Raw genomic sequence first — 20,503 nt, 5'->3', positions numbered from 1 at the left:
ACTTCCTTGACTTTATTGACTAAAGGGTATCGAGTTGTGAGCGACCAAGTTTTGTCCCAGGAAATGCCATGCTCACTGGCGGTGTGCAGAGTAGTTGCGCGTCTATGACGTCAGCGTCGTTGCGTTTCCATCATGGCAGCGGAGGGCTGTGATGAGATGAGCGGCAATGGGGAGCTCGCAGAGTCCTCAGGTAGTTTTTGTAGGTTATTAAATTTAAACTACAGTTATTTTCACAAAAGGCAATATTCATTTTTGCTTCATTTAGAACTGTTTTGAATTATAGCTTCAACCCGACCAGTTTGTAACGGCAGGCATGTTAGGCTAGGCTAGGCTAACGTGGTATCAATACAGCACAAAATGCCAGTGATGCTCTAACTAAGTCAAACTTTTTTGCTTTGATATGTTCAACAGCTTAGTATGGCTCAGTGTATGGACAACGAATTTAAACAAGTTTTTACAACTACCTGAAGGCACTTTTTTAGCACACCGGCTTTCATTTTACTGAGGTATTAACGAATGAAACACATCTTTACATATGCAGAAATGAATTGTTTCAACATGAAAACCTACATTAAATCTTTTGTTTTGGGTTTGCCTGATGACGTATGGGGTGGACCACAAACTGGAGTACTAGTTTGTTTACATCCAAGTTGAACTATTTTGATTATTGTTATCTACAGATTTGCCTTTCTTTTAAGTGACCCACTGTAAAGTATGATTTGTTTCGAGTGGTTTTTCCAACGAGAAAGAGCAGAGTTTAGTCCGTGTGACTGGTGGAAAAAAGTGGCATAAGTGGTTTTGTTTTGCTTGGTCTGATTTATTGTTGGGACTTCTGTTGAACCCTTTCCATATATCTGTTCAGAAAATAGTGAAACTTTAAAGTTTACCAGTTGACATTTCATGTCCTATGCAGGTTCATTACATTTTTCAACAAGCATCACAGAAGTGCTTTTAGCCTCCTTGAAGATGACTAAGATTTAAAAGTGCCATGAGCAGAACAGAGAGAGCACTGGCAATGTATTTGTGTAATTTTCATTATTGGAATTATTTGGAATCTAGGACTTCTAAGTTTGCTGCTGTGGTATTGAAATATTTGATTTTTACTTGTAGTTTCCAATCTAGGTTTAAATACTGGTGTATTGACAACCATGGCTATGGGAAGGTACAGTTTAACAAGGTTTAAGGGTGTTTCCTGCAGAATGGACCCTACTTGAGTGTCAGGGGGTTACTTAAGAGGCTTGATTTTTATGTATTTCTGCTCTTATGACAGATTTAATCTGCAGTAAGTTGTTTAAGGATACTCAAAAATATGACTTGGCTCTTGGAAAGTTTTCCTCCATATTCTCTCATCATAGCTGTTGATCTGCATGTGTGATGACATATTGCTGATAATAAAATGTTTTGCAACCACCATCTTATAGTGCAGGAGTACATAATAATTTCAGCGGAGAGCAGCTACAGAAAAAAACGTCAAATAAACATTAGAAACACAATTTTAAATTAGGGCTTAATGACTTTGAAAAAAACATATCACTTGGGTTATGCAGCAGGAAAATGATCTGAAACACACCTCCAAGTTTGCCTCTGAATGGCTTAAATATAAACAAAATGAAGGTTTTGGAGTGGCCTAGTCGAAGTTTAGACTTAAATCTGATTGAGATGCTGTGGAATGACCTTAACCAGGTCATTCATGAATGAAAACCTTCCAATGTAGTTGAATTAAACAAATTCTGCAATAAAGGGTGTGCCAAAATTTCTCCACTGCGATGTGAAAGACTCACTGTTTGTTAACGCAAACCCTTGTTTGCAGTTTTTGCAGCTAACGGTGGCATAACCAGTTGTTGATTTTGGGGGGCAGTGGCTTTTTCACATAATGCCAGGTCTAAAAAGTGCATTTTGTATTTACTTGAGTTATCTTTGACAAATATTAAAATTTGTATAATGATCTGAAACATTTACATCCAGTAAAATTACACCAAAGACAAAGAAAACATGGCTTCGGTGAAAGTGTACACTTTTTATTTATTTAGGTTGAGTGGTAATTGCTGTAACATGTTGAAAATAATTTTAGGTGGTAGTATCATCATATACGGGGCTGTGGCATTCTTCTTTTAATTGGTCATCCATTGTAATCTCTTACTCAGTGATAAAGGTAAGAACAGGTAGGGACTATGGTCAGCCACCACAGGTAAAAATTATATTTCAAGGAGCATCATTTAAATGTCAGTCAGAATCAGCTTTATTATAAAAACAAGGAATATGACTTTGGATAGCTTTGCTCTCATTGCACAGAATTAAACATTAAATATGAAAATAAAAACTGAAAAAATAATAGAATTTTAGTATAAATATGTTCAAGCTCCAATTAGACATTTTAGCCCGCTTGCATTAATTGGATGGTTGCAAGGATGCTGAAAGACATGGTCAGAAAGGATAAATATGCAATGATGTGGCAGATCAACCTGAGGTGGATAAGCTACATTTGCTCTTAATCTGTATTTGTTGCTGATACGACATGGAATTATAATTTAACTTTGAATCTCCTATGTACAGCCATGGAGTCCGAGATTCCTGTGCTGCCACCACCTGAGATTGAAGAGATGTCAGAAGAAAATGGCAGTGCTGCAGAGGCTCCTGAAGCCCCAACAGGCCCTGACACCACTTCCTTCTCCATGCCCCAAGTTGCAGAAGATGAGGAGGGAGAACTGCCTGCAGACTTTGAGCGACTGTGGAAAGCCGCCCACGACAATCCTCAAGACTTCACCAGCTGGACTGACCTTCTACAGTACTGCGAGCAAGAGGTGTGATGATTATTTTGATTCTTTTCTCTAGAGGGACAGAGGAGAAAATTGTCTTAAATGTCATATTTCTTCTCTGTAATGGTGCATTTTGACCTCAGGTCATCTTTGATGTGGGCCTGCTCCATGTGAGAGCTGAACTTAATTTTTCTCCCATCCTTTAAGGGTCACATCACAGCTTCACGCAGAGCACTAGAAGCCTTCCTTGCTCGCTATCCACTCTGCTACGGCTACTGGAAAAAATTTGCTGATCTCGAGCGCCGTGCTGGGTACAATGACAAAGCAGAAGAGGTAAGGCTGAGGAAGAAGGCTACAATCTTTTAACTGTTTTCCAGTTTTTTTCCCCAAAAACTACTAAAGATAATTCTTGAATGGGTTTAGTTGACAGGTTTTTATTATCTTCTGTTTATGATTTTGATTTTTTTGTTCCAGGTGTGTGTTCAGGGTCTGAAAGTCATCCCTTTGAGTATAGATTTGTGGATCCACTACATTAACCTGCTGTTGGGAACACTGGACATGAACCTTCCTGAGTCACCTATACGTATTCGCAGGTAGATTAAAGCTTTCACACATTTTTAAACAGGACTTTGTTTCTATATTGTTTTTGTGAACACAATTAAGAAGTACATAAAGAAAATGAACCAACAAAAAGCAAGAAAGCTGCTGGTTGTGAAGCCTTTTACAAATTAAAAAAAAAAAAATCCCAACTTGACCTGCAGTGTGTTTGAGGATGCAGTGGCAGCAGCAGGCTTGGACTTCCACTCAGACAGGCTTTGGGATCTTTACATCGAGTGGGAGAAGGAACAGGGGAACATGAGGAACGCAGCAGCCATCTTTTACAGAGTCCTTAAAGTCCCTACACAACTCTACAACACCCACTACGAAAAGTGAGACAACACATGCAAGCACTGGTTAAACCTCCTCCTTCCTTCTCTCCTCTTTCAGTATTTTCATGTCCACATCCTTCTGCACTCTGCCCTCTGTTAGGTTCAAAGAGCACCTAAACAGCCATGAGCCCAAGGAGGTGCTCACCCAGGAGGAGTATGAGGAAGTTAGGGCCTCGTGCCGTCAGAGTCAGAAGGCAGAGCGGGCTGAACAGAATCAGGAGGAGAAGGAGGAGAGACCACCAGGGGAGGAGGAGCCTGCTACACCTGAGGGTACAGACACAGTAAGTGACATCTTGTAATGGCTTAGAAAGTTTGAAACATACATATTTTCTAAATGCCAATCAAAGAAACAATCAAAATTTTAAATACAATTTTGTTTAGGAGGAGTTAATGCAGAAGATCAGGGAACAAGTGCTGGCTCGAATGGACAAAGTGTACCAGGACAACGAAGGAGAAGTCCGCAAGAGATGGCACTTTGAGGATGCTGTTAGTTTTTTTGACCTTTATTTTAATCCTTTTTTTCTTCTTACACCACATTCCTTTCCATTCTTTCAGATTAAATCTCTGTTGTCATGTAGTCTTCTTCTTGTTTTATGGCCATGTTTGGAAATCTTTTCATGTGCTTGATGCCCCTTTTTAGGTTCAAATAACTTTAATCACATTTTTAAATACAAAAGCCACCCCTTATTTCTTTAATTTGGTTAAAGAATTATAAACCAAGCATGCATGAGGAGAACACTGCACAGAAAGGCCCTGACTGGGAGGCAAACCAGGAATCTTTGTGCTGTGAGGAAACAGCACTAACCCTTATGCTGCCGTGCAGCCCACCCAAAAACATACCTTTAAAAAATTTATAAAAGGCCTGCTCAGTTATGCCAGATAGTTTGAAGTTTTTATTTCAGTATTGTGGCATACGTACTATCATAATCAGCCAACATGGGCTTGTTTTTCAACAATAAAACCTTTTAGATCATCAAATTTTGTACTGTGCAAAACAAAGTTGATTTACTTTCCACTTCAGCGAAATCACACACTCACAAAACCTGTTTACTCTTGGAATATTTGGACTATTTTAAAAGCAACCAACCTAAATTACTTGAGGAAGAATACCAGATCGTAACTGTGGGAACAAGGACTTCTAGATAAATTAGATATTATAATCACAATTATTGTGATTCCGAGGGAAGAAATAAGACAAATTTCCACTTTGTGTGTGAAGTTCACATGATTAAATAAATTTTGTTGCCTTGTGGGCCATCCACAGCCATGTAACAATTTCTGCAAGTTATTTTACCTCGCTCCACGTCCAACTCCTCAAAACATAGGTGATAAAATATGACTGAGGTTGTTTTACCTTTTATGTTAACCTACAGCTCTCTTTCTGTCATCTTCGTCAGGTCTCTTGCTTTCAAACTAATGGGAGTACATGCAGTGACTCCCTCTGCTCCTCACTTAAATTAAAGAGAGAGCTGTATTAGTGGGCAGGGTAGATGATGTGGTATGAAGGAAGGGAAGAAGCACTCCATTTATCACAGAACCTATGGCCAAAGCAGCACAGCATGTGGCACAGTAACTGTCCAGTTCCAGTTTCTTTAGTTAAAGAGACAAAATTGTGTTAGAAATTAAACCAGATTAATTGTCTAGTTCTGCTTGATGACCAAATCTAAATCTAGAACCTTGCGACAAGGCCAAATTTGACCAATTAAAAAATTACTTTCTATATAAATTCTTTGCTGCGTAACTTTTGCTATAATTTGCGGTAAAAAAGAAATTTGAAGAATATTTTTTAAATGTACATATGTATTTTATCTCTGTGATGAAAACATATTTCTTTTATTTGCTGCAGATCAAACGTCCATATTTCCACGTCAAGCCACTCGACCGCCTTCAGCTGCGGTCCTGGCACTTGTACCTCGACTGGGAGATCGCTCAGCTGAACAAGGACACTAAAGACCCCACCCAAGGTGGCCAAACACTGAAGATACTGACAACTTTGTCAGACACTCTCAGGGATCCTATAAAAATCTGAAGGAGACCAAAGTTTGACATTGGTTTCTTTTTCTAGACTCAAATGAGGCAGCTACAGAGGTGTCAGAGGTCACAGCGCAGCCACAGGAGGGCTCAGAGGACTGTCTTGTTGCTCATGATGACCACAGGGTTCGTATCCTCTTTGAGCGTTGCCTGATAGCCTGTGCTCTGTATGAGGAGTTCTGGACCAGGGTAAGGAGAGAAGTCTTTTGGATCATTATTAAAAGAAAGCACAAATAAGAGTACATTTACATTTTAGTGCATCCTGAACTTGCATTTGTGTGTTTTTTGTGTTTGTCATTCAGTACACTCAGTACCTAGAAGCCCAGAGCGTGGACCAAGCGAGGGCTGTTTACAAACGAGCCTGTGAGATCCACCTGCTCTACAAACCCAACATCCACATGCAGTGGGCCACCTTTGAGGAGCGGCACGGTAAGACAACATACGAACACAAAAACTTTTCAATCACTTTTCCTTTTCCGTTGAATGTTTTTCATAAGTCTTAACTCTTCTGGTAAATGGTGAGTGTGTTTACATGCACACTAATAAACCAGTTGGCCAGATTTTCTGGAGTTACCAAATTACTGGTCATGTAAGCAGTATATTCCAATATCTTTTATCAGATAAAGGCTGTTACTGGACTTTGAAAAATGGGATTGACACATGCTGCTTTTTCCCAATAATCTGACTATTCCGTTGAATATAAGCAGTTTAATCTGGTCTCTTCCGTTTTAGTATATCTGCATATGAATGAAGTCTGTAACCGAAGTGGTTAAGAGTAAACAAAATCTGATTTTTTGGGGTAAAACTAGACAAACAAACCATCTGGAAATCACATATTAAACATGTACAAACCAAAGTATTATGAAGCATCGCAATAATTAACAAAGCAAATCAGGTTTTAGACCACCAATTTTTCTGCAGATACCTGCTTAAATTCATCCAGGAAGCAGCACAGGGTTTTGGAGGAAGACCACAGCTAAGACAAAAAGTAGATGTTAGCTGATTAAAAGCTTGTTAAGTTTTGCTGGTTAAAGAGGTGAGGTGAGCACTATTAAGCATCTTTTGCATGTAAAACAACTCTGACATGCATAGCAAATTGAACAGCTCTGACCAACATTGGTGGCATGGCAGAAAGTTTTAAAAACATTTCCTGAAAAAGCTTCTACTTCTTCATGGTGTTTCATTGTGGATGGCAAACAATGTTTTGGTGCCACCATCTGAGTTTTGAAACAACAGGAAACTGGATGCTGTTTTTTTTTTTTATCTTGTGCCTGTCTGACTTTTGACAAAATCATATTAACAAGGTTTTTTTTACAGAAAAGAGATAATTGAAGTGCATGTAAACATGTCATATTAGATTATTACCATTACCTGATATGAGAACATAATTAGGCATTGCAGTCCACACAAATCTTTCTTAGTTTGTCAATGCCTGGATGACTATGTAACAAATCAGGAAATGACTTGCTGAAAACAATCTAGTACTTGGGGTTAAATCAATCATCTTTACTTGCTAATTTTGATTATAAGCTCCTGTTCATATTCTGTGTAATAATCCAGCTTTTAGTGTATCCTCAAAGTACACCAAATGCCCTTCATGCATTTAAAGTAATGATTCGTATTTTTTTGTCCTTAATATTTTTTTATAATGCATATTTACAAGCTGTTAATTTCTTTTCATTCCAAGTGTTGTGCACTTTTGTTGCATATGGATAAGTGAGGTTACATTGATCCAGTCTGCTAATTGCAGATATAGATGTTGGAAATATTTTTGTCAACAAGGGTTGTCACAATGCCAGGATTTTAAACTCCAGTATGATACTAGTAGAAATGAAGCAATATTGACTCCTCTAATACCACAGAAACAGAAATAGAGTTTATTGAGGGTGCACCGTTATTATTATATTATTATAAGGTGCACACCATGTACGCAGGCGACCTGGGTTCGAATCCGGCCCGTGGCACTATTTCCTGCATGTCTCTCCCCACTCTCTTCCCTGTTTCTGACTCTATCCACTGTCCTCTCTCTAATACAGGCACGAAAAAGCCCAAAAATAAATCTTTGAAAAAAAAAAAAAAAATAGAGCTTATCAGCAATGGTATCCCCTCATTCCTCCCCAGTGCTCCTGTCCTATGAAATAGATGTCGTTTTTGTTAAAGCTTTGTTTTTTGTTTAAATATTATTGATCATAGAAATAACAGAGATGGTATCATTTTTAAACCTAGTATCAAAAATTCTGACACCCTGCCAATACTTGACAGTGTCACTGGTGATTTATATTATCATTATATTTTCATGTTTTGTATTTACCACACTCATAATCTCCATCTTCTCCTCCAGGTGACCTCACTGAGGCTCGGAGAGTGCTGGAAGCTCTGGAGAAAACCCTGCCTGGGTTGGCGGTGGTCCGTCTTCGCAGGGCGGCTTTGGAGAGACGAGCTGGTCAGCTGGACCAATCAGAGGCGTTGCTGCAGGAAGCAGTGGCAGAGTCCAAAGAGAAGCCCACATTGCACGCTTTCTACTCAATCAAACTGGCTCGTCTGCTGTTGAAGGTGGGCAGGAACCCCAGCAAAGCCCGCAGGATTTTACAGGAAGCACTGGAGATCAGTCCGGTGAGAACAGCAACCCCTCCACCCACAAACACACACACACACACACAAATGCTGGATTGTAATACTGTTAGAATTTTTCCGTGTATGTTTATTCTACATTTACTGTTTCCTTACACCACATCGCATTTGCTCAATACATGATTTGATGCACACTGTTAATTTTATTTTACTTTTATTCATGCACTACATGTTCGTATCTTGGGAATTGAAAAACAAGACTTTTTTGTACACCTCTGTATCTTTTTTGCACACTTCTCTGTTGTTATTTGTTCTTGTATGCCTCTATATAGAACGAAAGTGTAATAAAGATATTGTTTAAAAAATAGATAAATAAATAAAAAACAAAACAAGACTTTAAACACAGCATCTCTGGCTTATTTCCTTCCTGTACCTCAGGATAATGACAAACTACACCTAAACCTATTGGAACTGGAAGTGTCAGGGGACCCCTGGGCCTCAGCAGAGGCAGTGCAGGAGTGTGTGACACGAGCCCTTGCAGCTCCCCTGGCCCCACACACCAAAATCCTCCTCTCACAGAGAGGTTTGCAGTTCGCAGAGGACTACAGCAACTCTATTGAGAGGTCAGAAGTCCTCTGACTGGTCATGTTTAACCTGATGGTACCTTAAAACCAGCCACCATCTCACAGTTTTCTGTCTCGTGGCTCTCTCTTCTACAGTGTGCTGTCTGTGTATGAAGAGCACCAGAAACTTCTGAAGGAGCTAGGTGGAACAAAGAGAGGAGCCGAGAACGGGTGAGAGCTAAAGAATTAAACTGAGTCATTTTAAAAGTTGTTTTTGGGACAGATATGGCCTAGTGGTTAGGTTGCACCCAATGTATGTAGGCAGCCCAGGTTCAAGTTTGGCCTGTGGCTCTTTCATCGCTTGACATTCCCCCCTCTCTCATCCCTGTTTCTGTCTCTATCCTCTGTCCTATCTCTCTCTAAAGACCAATGCGCCAAATAAAATTGAAGAAAAAGAAAAGGTTTCTTTTTGGATCCCATGCATGTTGTCCACACATACAGCACTATTTAAGACAAAAATCTAATTTGCAGAGGTATTTTGTATATTCCTGAGTCCTAGAAAAGAATACTTTATTTAAACATATAAACTTAACTTGATTTAAAGTCTGCTGTGTAACAAACATCTGAATTTTATCCTGAAATAAATCTTTACACATTTTATTTTTAGGGATGAGGACACAGAGAAACTGAACAAAGGTGACGATGGCTCTGCTGTTGCTGAGTCTGAACAAGTCGCGCCTACCATGCCGCATGTTCCTATCACCACTCCGCCTCCTCCTGTGATGGGCACTGATATGAGTTCGCAGTCTGGCTATGGGGGATACAGCAGCTGGTACCAGGTAGAGTAAAAGATGGTGACACATGAAGATATTTTAAGATAAACCCCTTTCACTCATGCACCAAACCCCTGAAAATTTTCTCAAGTTATTGGGATGAACTGTTTGTTTGAACAGCAAACAGCAATTTCTTACCTACATTAACTGCCAGTTTTACTACCAGCCTCCTAGTTAAATTTCTGCAAGACGTCAGGGTGAGACAATACAAGTCCAGTCTTTGAGCTTGTAATGAATCTGTCATTGTATTTATTTTTTACTGATACTGTGTAAACATTTAATATTATGGTTTAAAATGTCATCATAGTACTGGACTTAATTCTCGTGTTCTATCATGGCAAGTCTTTTGTGCCATGTCCAACAGCAAAAATTCTCTTTGTGAAGCATGTGAATAAGCAAGGATATCTGAAATGCCATGAAAGTTTGATGAATGCAAGTGTGAAAATGGATCTAGAAGACGATTGTTCTGATCTGGTGCCTTCTGTCATTGTCAGTGGGGCTTCCAAATGCTTGAAGTTCAGTCAAGAATACCATAATCATTTAGATCACTGTCCTGAAGAAAAAAAATCAGCATTTGAATAGGCTTATGCCCATAAGCACTGCACAGGAAACATGCAGTTTTGTATTTTAGTTAGACAGGTATGCTGGCATGTCAGTGTTTTATAAGGTGTACATGACCATTCAGTGAAAATAGGGGCATTTTAATTGTATGAAGAGAGTGTATCTTGTTAATAATGATATGACCAATCCCTCTGCCCTCATATGGATGTAGAATGTTCATTTTTTAATCAGTTTTCACAGAGGTGACTTCAGACTTTTAAAGGGTGCCTTGAGAGATAAAGATTAAGAAATGCTGCTTTAGTCTAGCATCTTAAAACTTAATGTAAACATAAACTCAAACTCATAATCAGGCTTTGGATTGTTTTTTATGACATATCTGAGGTGTTTTGTTCCTTTTTCTTGTTTGTTGAATTTTTCCAGCAACCACAGTACGGCAGCTATGGCTACCAGAACACCTGGAACTACAACCAGGGCTACTATCCGCCCAGCTAAAACAGAAGTCAGTGATTTGGACTCCAAAAAGGTCAAAGAAAGCATCCAGAAAGACTTCTAAGCATCACAACAAAGTGAACTTTCCAGTCCTGCAGGTCCACCTGCAAAAAAAGACATCCCAGCATCTTCCTCTCACTGTCCTGGATTTTTGAGTCATGAGCCTCCTGACTGAGCTCTTTTAACTTGTCATTTTTCACTGCTGTTTCTGATCAAGATGAAAGGACACCAACTCTCAGCATGTCAGTCTGTCTGCATTTTAATCTTCAATATTTTTGTATTTCTTTGCAACCTCCTTGGTCAACATTTAAAGGCATTGTGGTTTTATTAAACTTGTCTGTTGATGATGTTTGATATTTTGTACCATTCCAGAGTAGGATATTTGTTGTTTTTTCTAATGTATATAAAAGTGTTTTTTAGTGTGTCAAAAAATTTGTGTGGTGTATGCTTGCTCGCACTTGTTGTTGATGGAAGTCCGAGAGCCTCAGTTTTGTCTCGGCTCAAAGCAGGGAATCTATTCACATTTTTATGAATTACAAAGAAACACACACACTCACAAATGGAATTAAAATACAAATTATTTATGCCTGACTTATAGAAGAAGAACTCCACCATCATGGTTCTCAGTCAGCTTTATTTTAAGTAGACTTGTGATGATAATGCAGACAGAAATTTCAATATAGTTTAACTTATAAAATTGCCAAAATGTCACATAAACCAGATAGATTGAACCATTTCAGTGCATCATTTGTGATACTTTGCAACTTAAGGATGAGGATAAAATTGAATTCTTTTATGCATCTTTTTTATAAACGTGAAACCATTAAGTATCCATCTTAAGCCACTTTTCTTCACTTCAATCTGGAATAAGTACACAAACCACACAGATCAATCTTTATCAAGCATCATTCAGAGAATTTCCCAATCATTTTACTGAAACAAAAGTTCTTAAAGAGTTAAAACACCAAATCTCTGCTTCAGTTTATTTGTTTATAGAGTGAATATTGAAGGTGGAGGCGCCGTTTCTGGATTAATCTGTCTGTTTTCTCGTGTTGATGTTGTGAAGGGGATGAGGTAGGCTCAAAGAGCAGGCCGTGCTGTTCTCACTTTTTGGTAACTACCAGCACAGCTGAAGGCACCAGACCTAAAATAAACAAGAGGGGAAAATTACAGCCAAAAAATTCTGAGACAGATAGAACAGTTTAGGGTTTTCATTGAGGACAAATCATAACTCACCCAGTTCTTTGAGGGGTTTTTCCATGTCCAGTTCAGTGTAGACGTGACGGGGATAAAGCGACAGCAGCGTGAAGTCCTGACCCTCTGGTGTGTTGCCATTCATCTGAATATAGACACGTACTGCAGCCAGTGGCTCCTGAGCCTTAAACACTGTTGTGATGGTTGATCCGTCCAGCAGACGTACCTTCAAACCAAAAAATAAACCATAAGTCCAACCTGGTGATGGTTAATAATGAATATCTGTTTCAGATCCCAACAGGTGAGTCTATTATTTATGTTTATACGATAAAGGAATGCAAATATTCCTCTGCAAAGAGCCTGCATGTATTTCAGTGGTGTAAACAGCAGCATGTAGGTGTATACTTCTAATCATAATTTGCACCTGTATCCTGGATTCATCATACTCCTTCTTAGTGGGTGGAGGACCATGGCTGGTGGGTGATGAGGGACTGGGCTGGGCCGGTTGCGACACTGCGGTTGTGCTGGTGGTTCCACCACCTCCAAACTAACAAAGTTTTAAAGCAAAAAAGTAAATAGTTTTTGGTCCCAAAAGGGGGTAGAATAAAAGGAAAATCATGAAGTGAATGGGTAAAAAGGTTAGTAAAGAGCAGCATTATTGGGCTACCTTTTGTGCTCTCTCCTCTCTGTCTCGTGCTATCTTTTCTTTAACCCTTTGTCTGTAAGACAAGAGAACATCAGCAGTTAGAGACATACAGAAAGTACAGCAGTTCAAAGGATTTATAAACTACAACAGTCTAATGTGATTGTATTTTATTTTTACTTGTTACTCAGTCTTGACAATCTATTTAGATAATGTGAGAGGAAGTATCCACTACCATCCTGAAAACCCTGGGTTTTATTTTAGCTTGAATAGTAATCATCCTGTAGACATAAATGCCTGACAAGCAATGATGAAACCTACCCATCAAAAATTGGATTTCCTTGAAATAAGATTGTCTGCTGTGGATTTACTGGTAATTTCCTGACTAGGTTTTTTAACTTTCTCAATTGCTCTCTTCATTTACAGTGTTAGAAATGCCAATTAAGGAAAGATGGTCTAAATACTAGGCCAGTCATTCGTCTTTATCTTGTAAAATTTCCTTTTTGCCTTCTTGAAATGCACATTTAAAGAGATTTAAATTGTGAAATTTTTATTGAGGGGATAGCCCCTTCCGATGAATCATCTCGTTCTCAAGGGGGGCCCAAATTTCAATTGGGGGGTAAAATTTTCTTTGTGTGATATTGTACTTGATTATTCATCCCTGAAAAAACATGACCCAATGCTCTATGAAAGTGCTGTTAGAGATCAAACAAACTTATCTGGAGAAATTGAGTGTTAAAGAGTATCTAACCTTGCCAGTTTGTCCTCCATTTTTTCTTTCCTGCGCTGGTCAGCAAGTTTTTTCATTTCATCGTCCTGCATCTTCTGACGAATTTGCTGAAGCTCTTGGCCCTGTTTCCGCCGCTGTTTCTCCCTCTCCAACTCTTCCGCTCGTTCTCGCTCTCTTCTCTCTGCCTGCTTAACCCGCATTAGCTCCTCTAGCCTGTGAAACAGATACCATCATAGACCTCAGATTATTAGAGGGACCATGTCTTTAAAGTGTTATAAAACATTTTCTTACACATTAAGTTGTTCCCTCAAAAAGGGGAATCCGTCACTCAAACTGAGTGTATTCAAATAATGACTGAAATAAAACATCAGAGGGGATGTCGTCTGGTGGGTGCACTCAAACCTTTTAACTTGCTGTTGCCTCTCCTCCTCTGTCATTGGCTTCTTTTCGTCCAGCTCATTTTCATTGAGGGTGTCTCCACCTGCAATTCCTGAAGTGAAAACAAAAGCATATGAGAAACGACAGACAAAAAAAGAGGATGATATGTATTTTATGTCATACTGTAACATCTCACCCACCATCACCAAACCTAAAACCATCAGTGCAGACAAAGAAAGCCAATAAAAGACAAAGAAAAATTATGATCTCAACTCTCTTGGTGGAGGAAACAGTAAGAGAAAAGATTCTTACAGGGGAGTAAGAGCAAAAAAAAAAAAAAACATTCTGAATTTATGTCATGTTCTTTGTAAATTTGCAAAGACGGACAGTTAAGAAAACAAAAGAGATAATAATATATATTATAGATAGTATACAATATTATACATTTTAATATTAGACAAAGCTAACCTGAATAAAAACAAAATGTATTTGAAGGGTGATTTCATTTATTAAGGTAAAAAGCTATCCAAACTTGCCAGGCCTTATGTGAAATTAATTGGCCCTTTCGTTAAATTATGAATTTACAGTAATTAAACACATTTTTAGGAGGATGATTTCAGTATCACTAGCCACACCCAGACCTGATTACTGTCAGACCTGTCAAATCAAGAGCTCACACGAATAGAATAGAACCTGACAAGGTGAAATAGGATAAGATCTCAAAAAGAAACAAATCATGTCACCATCCAAAGAAATTCAAGAACAGAGGAGAAACAAAGTCATTGACATCTATCACTCTGGAAAGGGTCACACAGCCATTTTAAGGAAGGCTATAAGATTACAGCAAATCATGATGGGAGTCATTACCCACAACTGGAGAAAACTTGGAACAGTGGTGAACCGTCTCTGGAGTAGCCAACCTTCCAAAATTACTCCAACAGCACATCAACAACTCATCCAGGAGGTCACAAAAAAACCCCAGAACAACATCTAAATACCTGCAGGTCTCACTTGACACAGTTCAGGTCAGTTTTCATGGTCCAACAATGAGAAAGTGACTGGGCAAACACGGCACTCATGGGAGAGTTCTGAGGTGAAAACCACTGCTAACCAAAAAGAGCACAAAGGTTTGTCTCACATTTGCCAAAAAACATCTTGATGATTCCCTACACTTTTGGGCAAACATTCTGTGGATTGATGACACAAAAGTTAAACTTTCAGGAAGGTGTGCATCCCATTTCATCTGGAATAAAACTAACACAGCATTTCATAAAATTAACATCATACCACCAGTTAAACACGGTAGTGGTTGTATGATACTCTGGGGCTGCTTCTCTGCTTCCGGACTTGGATGACATGCTATATTTTATGGAACCATGAATCCTACTCTCTACCAGAAAGCCCTGAAAGAACCTGTTTTGCCATCACTTTGTGAACTCAAGCCCAAGTGCACATGGGTTATGCAGCAGGGCAATAATCCCAAGCACACCAGCAAGTCCACCTCTGAATGACGTCGAAATAAAAATTAAGGTTGGAGTGCCCAAGTCAACGTCTTGCAGTTATTTCTGCCGAGGGGGGCACAACCAGTTCTGAGGCTTTTTTTCCCTTAATAAATGAAATAATCATTTAAAATGTTGTATTTACTGGGGTTATCTTGTCTTGCATTTAATTTTTCTGGGTTATCTGAAACATTAAAGTGTCAAATATGCAAAAACAAGAAAGAATTCAGGAAGGTGGCAAATACCTTTTCACAGCATTATATATTTTTTAAAACATGACTAGGCACACAACGGATGGTCTATAAATCAATCTCCGGTAACAACAGGTGTGTATATGTCCATTATGTTTTATCTATGAATTATCAATAAAAACAATTTAAAAAATGTTATTTTTTCCCGTGCAAATCCCCAGGGGCCTGGCTTTTTGAGATACAAGTAAGGAGGGTCCTAAGGAAAAACAAGTTGGGAACCAGTGTCTAAAGCAGAATGTACAATTTGGCAACATTTTTTGACTAAAGACTAGTGCTGGGCAATTAATCCGGTTTCAATTTCAAATAAAATTTTGGCTCCCCACAATCTTGAAAACAAGATAATCATGATTTAACAATTTATGTGCCACATGCCATGTTACACTCACAATACTACTTGGCCATGAAAGTCAATCTTTTCATTTATTCATTGTTTTTGTATGCCATTATTTTACAAATTAATGTTGTTAATATTATTCATTTATATATTCTTTGGAAAGTGTTCAATTTTTCAGTTTGATAAATATGTGCCATGCAAATGCTGTAAAATCCATGAGTAACTGTGTGTAACAATGGTGAGCTCAGTATCAATCAAAATTTATTATGAAAAGGATTTTTGCCCAAATTTAGCTGCCCAGCTGAAGACTACATTATATGTCCTCATGGTGCTTTTCATAATATTGCAAATCACTACGGGTTGTGATTGTGATTGTGAAGTACATCACACAACAAGGGTCTTCCTACCCACCAAAAAAGCACAACAAATCCTGACCTTCAGCTGTGTCTGCTAGTGTAGGCTGTCCTGTGGTGGACTGGGTGTCTGCTGTTCCTCCCAGGACGTTACCCACAGGTGGCACATAGGGCTCATCAATGTCTGGGTCATTCTCATGTTCCATTAACCTGAACAAAAGCAAATACAAACAGAAAAAATATGAGCAGTTAAATTACTTTGTTGATTGTATGATGCCTGGGGTCTTTAAATATTTGAGCAGCTCAACAGACTCACCAGTCCATGGCTTGTTCTATTCCCTGGTTCCCTGTTTTGGCCACTGCCTTCTCCCTGAAAACACGAGATAAGGAAAGGCAAGATAGGTTCCCACAAATGTTACCCTTTTACTTTCGTTTTATTTGAACCAGTCAGAAAAGTGTGATAGTGTGATGACCAGAATCATTTTTGTGACTCACGCTCTGTTTCTGTCAAAGCCCATCTCCAGCAGACTCTCTAGTGTTGTTAGCTCTGCCATTTTGACCTAAAACATGATGCATAAACACAAGGTTTGTCGACGTTTTACATATTTTGCACCTCTGTTGCTGTTGAAACAAGGTAAGCTGAATCACTTAGCCTTGTATAATTCTATCCCAGTTATCGTGAACTTTACTAACACTAGTCAGCCAGCGGTTTGCTCATACATGTGTAAAGGAGCTTTATTTCACTTTTATAAACAAATCAAAAGTTTTATTGACAAGCACCCTGGAAATATATAACTAACATCTAAGCTCACCTGTTGTTGCCACTTGTTATCTTATCTATCGAAACGCTGAGTGCTAAAATTGGCTTTAATATGGCTAGCCTTCAAATTAGCCCCAAAACTAGCAGGAAAGCCTCGCTGCCTAGCACGAGTAAAAAACGTCCGGTCGCTTCTTCAAGCGCTTATCACGTTAGCTATAAATGCTGACATGCATGTAACACGTAGAGACGCACACCTCTTATTTAATTCCTGGTAATTACAATATCAGCTTAAGTAAAAATGAAGACAACGTTAGTTAGCTACTCACACATCAGTCACACCGCCTTAGCAGTACGGGAACTCACATGGGTCAAAGCGCACAGCAAGAGAAAAGCGTTTTCCCCCATGCTAGTCATTGCTGTTTAGGAATCTAGAATGGACTACTGTGCCCGATTCAGCGTTTTACGTTGTTTTCTTTTATAGCCCTATTGATGAGTAAATAGACTTGTAAGTCCATCGCGGGTTGTTTAAACTTGTTTATGTCGTTTTGCTAAACCTGTACAACAATACCAAATGAATTACAAAATTACAATATTTGCCTCTAAAATGTTGAAGGCCGGGGGGGGCGGCACATACTGCCAAATGTACTGTGAAAAATACAGGTGAAGAAGTGAAGTTACTTTTCATAGTAAAAGAAGAGCCTGATTTATTTACTTTTCTATGTACATTTTTTATGTATATTTGAAATTTAACAGCTTGAAAGACAACCCTTGCTGTCATACATTGCCCAAAAAAAATAAATTAATCGGCCATTGATTCAGGGTCCAGCGACCTCTGGACATTAACCGAACATGTAATTCAGGAATTAAGGTTTACTGTCTTCCTTCTACGATATACTTTATGAGTGAGAAGGAGATGATAGGTGGCTGAGATGCGGCCAAATGTTTCATGACTTCATTCCTTTTCCCCCCTCATGAATTCAGTTTTAAAACTGACAAAATATCTAGGTTTTACAGGATCATTTGAATGTGCACCATCCTCTTAAAGTCCACAATGCGACAATAAGAGAGTTTTATATAGCATTACAATGAAGATGACATCAAATTCAACTACAATGTTTAAGTGAATTAGTTACCACTGCTATGATAGCCAATAAAAGTCTATAAAAATTGGTCCATCCGATTTGTAAGAATGTCAGTCTTTATCTACAGAAAGTAAAGAGCAAAAAACCTTGGACATAACATTTGATTTTCTTCCACCTCTCTGTTCCTTGGAAAAATACCTGATTGCCTTTGTAGAAGTGGTGCATATCTTATGAAGATATTTATGGTTGCAAGTAAGAAAGTACTACCAAATGCTGGCTTCAAAAGAATCCACCAACTGTGAAACTTCTTGTAAACATAGACTCTATTCGCATAATGAAGAAAATGATTTTCATTGTGTCTTCAAAAGGAAAAAGGAGAGAAATACTGGGAAAATTGGATTGCCATAAATGAAGGAATTCTTTATTTTCATTTAAGATTGTCTGACTGTGCTCATATGTACCGAGCGCTGTCTGTTTTTTGCGTTTACTTTTACAATTCTGAGATTGTATTGTACCTACCTTTGTCTTTATCTGTTCTGTCAATTTAAAAAAATAAAAATAAAAGTATAAAAAAAAGAAAGTAAAGAGCAAAAGAAGGATTTTGTTTCACTTTTGCTGTCAGGTGACATGACTGTGACTAATTATCCTTCCTTTCAAGTTTGTATTAAATTATGTATCTGCATAGTATACCTTTTGGAAATTGTGACACCAGTATCAGGAAGCAGTTATAGGCTGCTGAATGAAGAAGCCAGTATGTGTACAGGTTGATTTGAACCACCTCAAAGTTAGATTGGGTTTCTTATTGGCTGTTCTCTATCTGATACAAACAGGCCTATATCCTCTCCTCTTGTGTTCCTGGGCTTAAACAGAAACAATCTGCTGACTTTTATGGGTATCTGTTACATATTTACAGTAAATGTAATGATTAATTTTTACTCTCCCCTCTACACAGTCTTAAGAAGCCTTCATTCACAAGTCCACCATTACTCAGGGACTGACTTCTGTCTCAGCACTTCTCTCCGACTTCTCTCCTTTTTCAGCGTTTCACTCATGAATGCTTTTCTGTCCTGTTTACCATGTATTCGATTGACTTGTTTTCTTTACCATTTCTTTTTGAGTTTTTTATGTTTTCATCTTTTTTTCTACTTTTGTCACAATGATTGAAACAAGCTTCACTATCTGTATTTGCTTGGTGAGTATGAATTCTTTATATAAGAATGTAGCTGAAAGTAGTTTTTAAAAACTGCATTTATTTGTTTCCACGTAAATGTCTTGCTGTGGTGCCTGTAATTAGCTACAGACTGGATTTCTACCAAGATTGACATGTGTTATAATGTGTTTTTATTCTGTTTGGATTAATTGTTAACTGAATCAAAAGCAAGCAACTTGTACACCCTGAAGGTGATTTGTTTTTCTTCCATCAGACATAAATCAATCACTGATCATAGCTTGAATACATTTCTTGTCTTATTATAGTGAACTAACTGGACATAAACAGAGACCAGAGTAGCTTTTTAGGTAAGTGTGAAGCTAATTGAGCTCCAGATTGAATTATTGGTTGTTAAGCAACAAGCAGCTTTTCCTCAGAAAATCAAGTTTACTGTCTTTAACAAAACAAAAAAAAAGACTAAACTACTGTTTATGAGGCTAAGCTAAACTTTCTAAATTTTGTTTCATAAAAGGATGGATCTCTCTCCACAGAATCTGAATAAATGTTAAAGTGTTCTGTGATCATAAGAGCTGTTTTCAATGGAATTCCTAAAACTGGACAAAACATGAAATTAAGTCTGTTCAATGTTGTCTCTTTAGACATTTAAAATATGGTTTCTTATTCATACAAGTCAGAATAGACTAGCTTCTCTGTTCAGGCTCGATAGGAAGTTATTTCACCGTAAATAAATCCAGTACTTGTGCTGAGATTCATAAATTGCACTGATAATCCTTTACAGTTGAATTACCTTCATCGAAAAAATACTGCTTAGTGGGCAAAGTCAAAGAAGGCAATAAGGTTGAAGGTCTCTTTAATCTACCCTTAAATTACTTTATGGCTTTGTTTTTTTTACAGAATGAGAGGGTCAAAGCTCACTTGGGATGAGTCAGGAGAGGTTCAAGGAAACTAGGAAGACAAGGAAACAATGCATGTTAAAAGCCATATCATGGCTCAATGTAAAAGATTAATTTTAAAGGACTAAAGGCTAGAATTCATTTGCTGGGATGGCACTCCCTCTTGACTCTCTACATACTTTCACTGAGTGAATGACCCTGACTTTATTGGTGTCATAATTGTATAATGTTTCTTAGATGCTGTAAAAAGGATCAGGGGATAAAGGTGGGAGATATTTTATTGGCTCTTTATTAGGTGTGGAGGGTATTATCACATGAGGGCCCTGTTAGAAGATACAGTGGTTTTGTTTCATGTAGTCAGTGAGACCAACCAAAAGAGGGCAGTATTATTTCATCTGTGAATGTTTTGTCACACTGCTGTCATTCATTTCAAAATGCGTATCTTGGAACTATTGTTGAGGTCTGGCTGTGTGAAAAAAATG

General features: G+C 38.2%; 2 protein-coding genes across 7 annotated transcripts in view; one reads left to right on the top strand and one right to left on the bottom strand.

The window, feature by feature from the left end:
• The first annotated feature begins 112 nt into the window (after positions 1-112).
• Positions 113-11,141, top strand: si:ch211-114c17.1 (pre-mRNA-processing factor 39). 3 transcript variants are annotated; one of them, XM_041797445.1, is made up of 15 exons: positions 113-190; positions 2,554-2,801; positions 2,964-3,089; positions 3,231-3,349; positions 3,518-3,685; positions 3,786-3,966; positions 4,067-4,171; positions 5,532-5,649; positions 5,751-5,905; positions 6,019-6,145; positions 8,058-8,329; positions 8,726-8,910; positions 9,007-9,081; positions 9,518-9,689; positions 10,665-11,141. In XM_041797445.1, exons 1-15 carry the CDS (start codon positions 133-135, stop codon positions 10,734-10,736), a joined length of 2,181 nt encoding a protein of 726 aa, XP_041653379.1. In that variant the 5' UTR covers positions 113-132; the 3' UTR covers positions 10,737-11,141. The 3 variants fall into 3 exon arrangements, with proteins under 3 accessions (XP_041653379.1, XP_041653380.1, XP_041653381.1); XM_041797446.1 differs by having other exon boundaries at positions 140-199; XM_041797447.1 differs by lacking the exon at positions 113-190 and adding an exon at positions 406-506 and having other exon boundaries at positions 10,665-11,140.
• Positions 11,142-11,347: 206 nt separating this feature from the next.
• ubxn1 (UBX domain protein 1) overlaps positions 11,348-20,503 on the bottom strand; it is a 27,077-nt gene continuing 17,921 nt past the window's right edge. Inside the window, exons 1-10 of one of the 4 annotated variants that reach the window (XM_041797450.1) lie at positions 17,239-17,295; positions 16,611-16,675; positions 16,432-16,485; positions 16,198-16,325; positions 13,703-13,790; positions 13,322-13,513; positions 12,595-12,646; positions 12,352-12,474; positions 11,970-12,153; positions 11,348-11,877 (exon numbers count right to left, since the gene is read on the bottom strand). In XM_041797450.1, coding sequence (XP_041653384.1) covers positions 11,837-11,877; positions 11,970-12,153; positions 12,352-12,474; positions 12,595-12,646; positions 13,322-13,513; positions 13,703-13,790; positions 16,198-16,325; positions 16,432-16,485; positions 16,611-16,675; positions 17,239-17,289 — 978 coding nt within the window. In that variant the 5' untranslated portion in view covers positions 17,290-17,295 and the 3' untranslated portion in view covers positions 11,348-11,836. Of the gene's footprint in view, positions 11,878-11,969; positions 12,154-12,351; positions 12,475-12,594; positions 12,647-13,321; positions 13,514-13,702; positions 13,791-16,197; positions 16,326-16,431; positions 16,486-16,610; positions 16,676-16,927; positions 17,104-17,201; positions 17,296-20,503 lie in introns of those variants that run through there. The other 3 variants (XM_041797451.1, XM_041797452.1, XM_041797453.1) reach the window with 3 other exon arrangements.

The sequence above is a fragment of the Cheilinus undulatus genome, linkage group 10, assembly GCF_018320785.1.
Source record: "Cheilinus undulatus linkage group 10, ASM1832078v1, whole genome shotgun sequence".
Lineage (NCBI taxonomy): Eukaryota > Metazoa > Chordata > Actinopteri > Labriformes > Labridae > Cheilinus > Cheilinus undulatus.
The sequence above is the reverse complement of the archived record's forward strand: the minus strand, read 5'-3'. Positions and strand labels throughout refer to the sequence as shown.

Bases quoted from the DNA above. Each gene is read 5' to 3' on its own strand.
- si:ch211-114c17.1 (XM_041797445.1), top strand. From the start codon at position 133: ATGGCAGCGGAGGGCTGTGATGAGATGAGCGGCAATGGGGAGCTCGCA. The intron at 3,350-3,517 runs GTAGATTAAAGC...CTTGACCTGCAG, and splicing joins TCACCTATACGTATTCGCAG to TGTGTTTGAGGATGCAGTGG. The intron at 9,082-9,517 runs GTGAGAGCTAAA...TTTTATTTTTAG, and splicing joins AAGAGAGGAGCCGAGAACGG to GGATGAGGACACAGAGAAAC.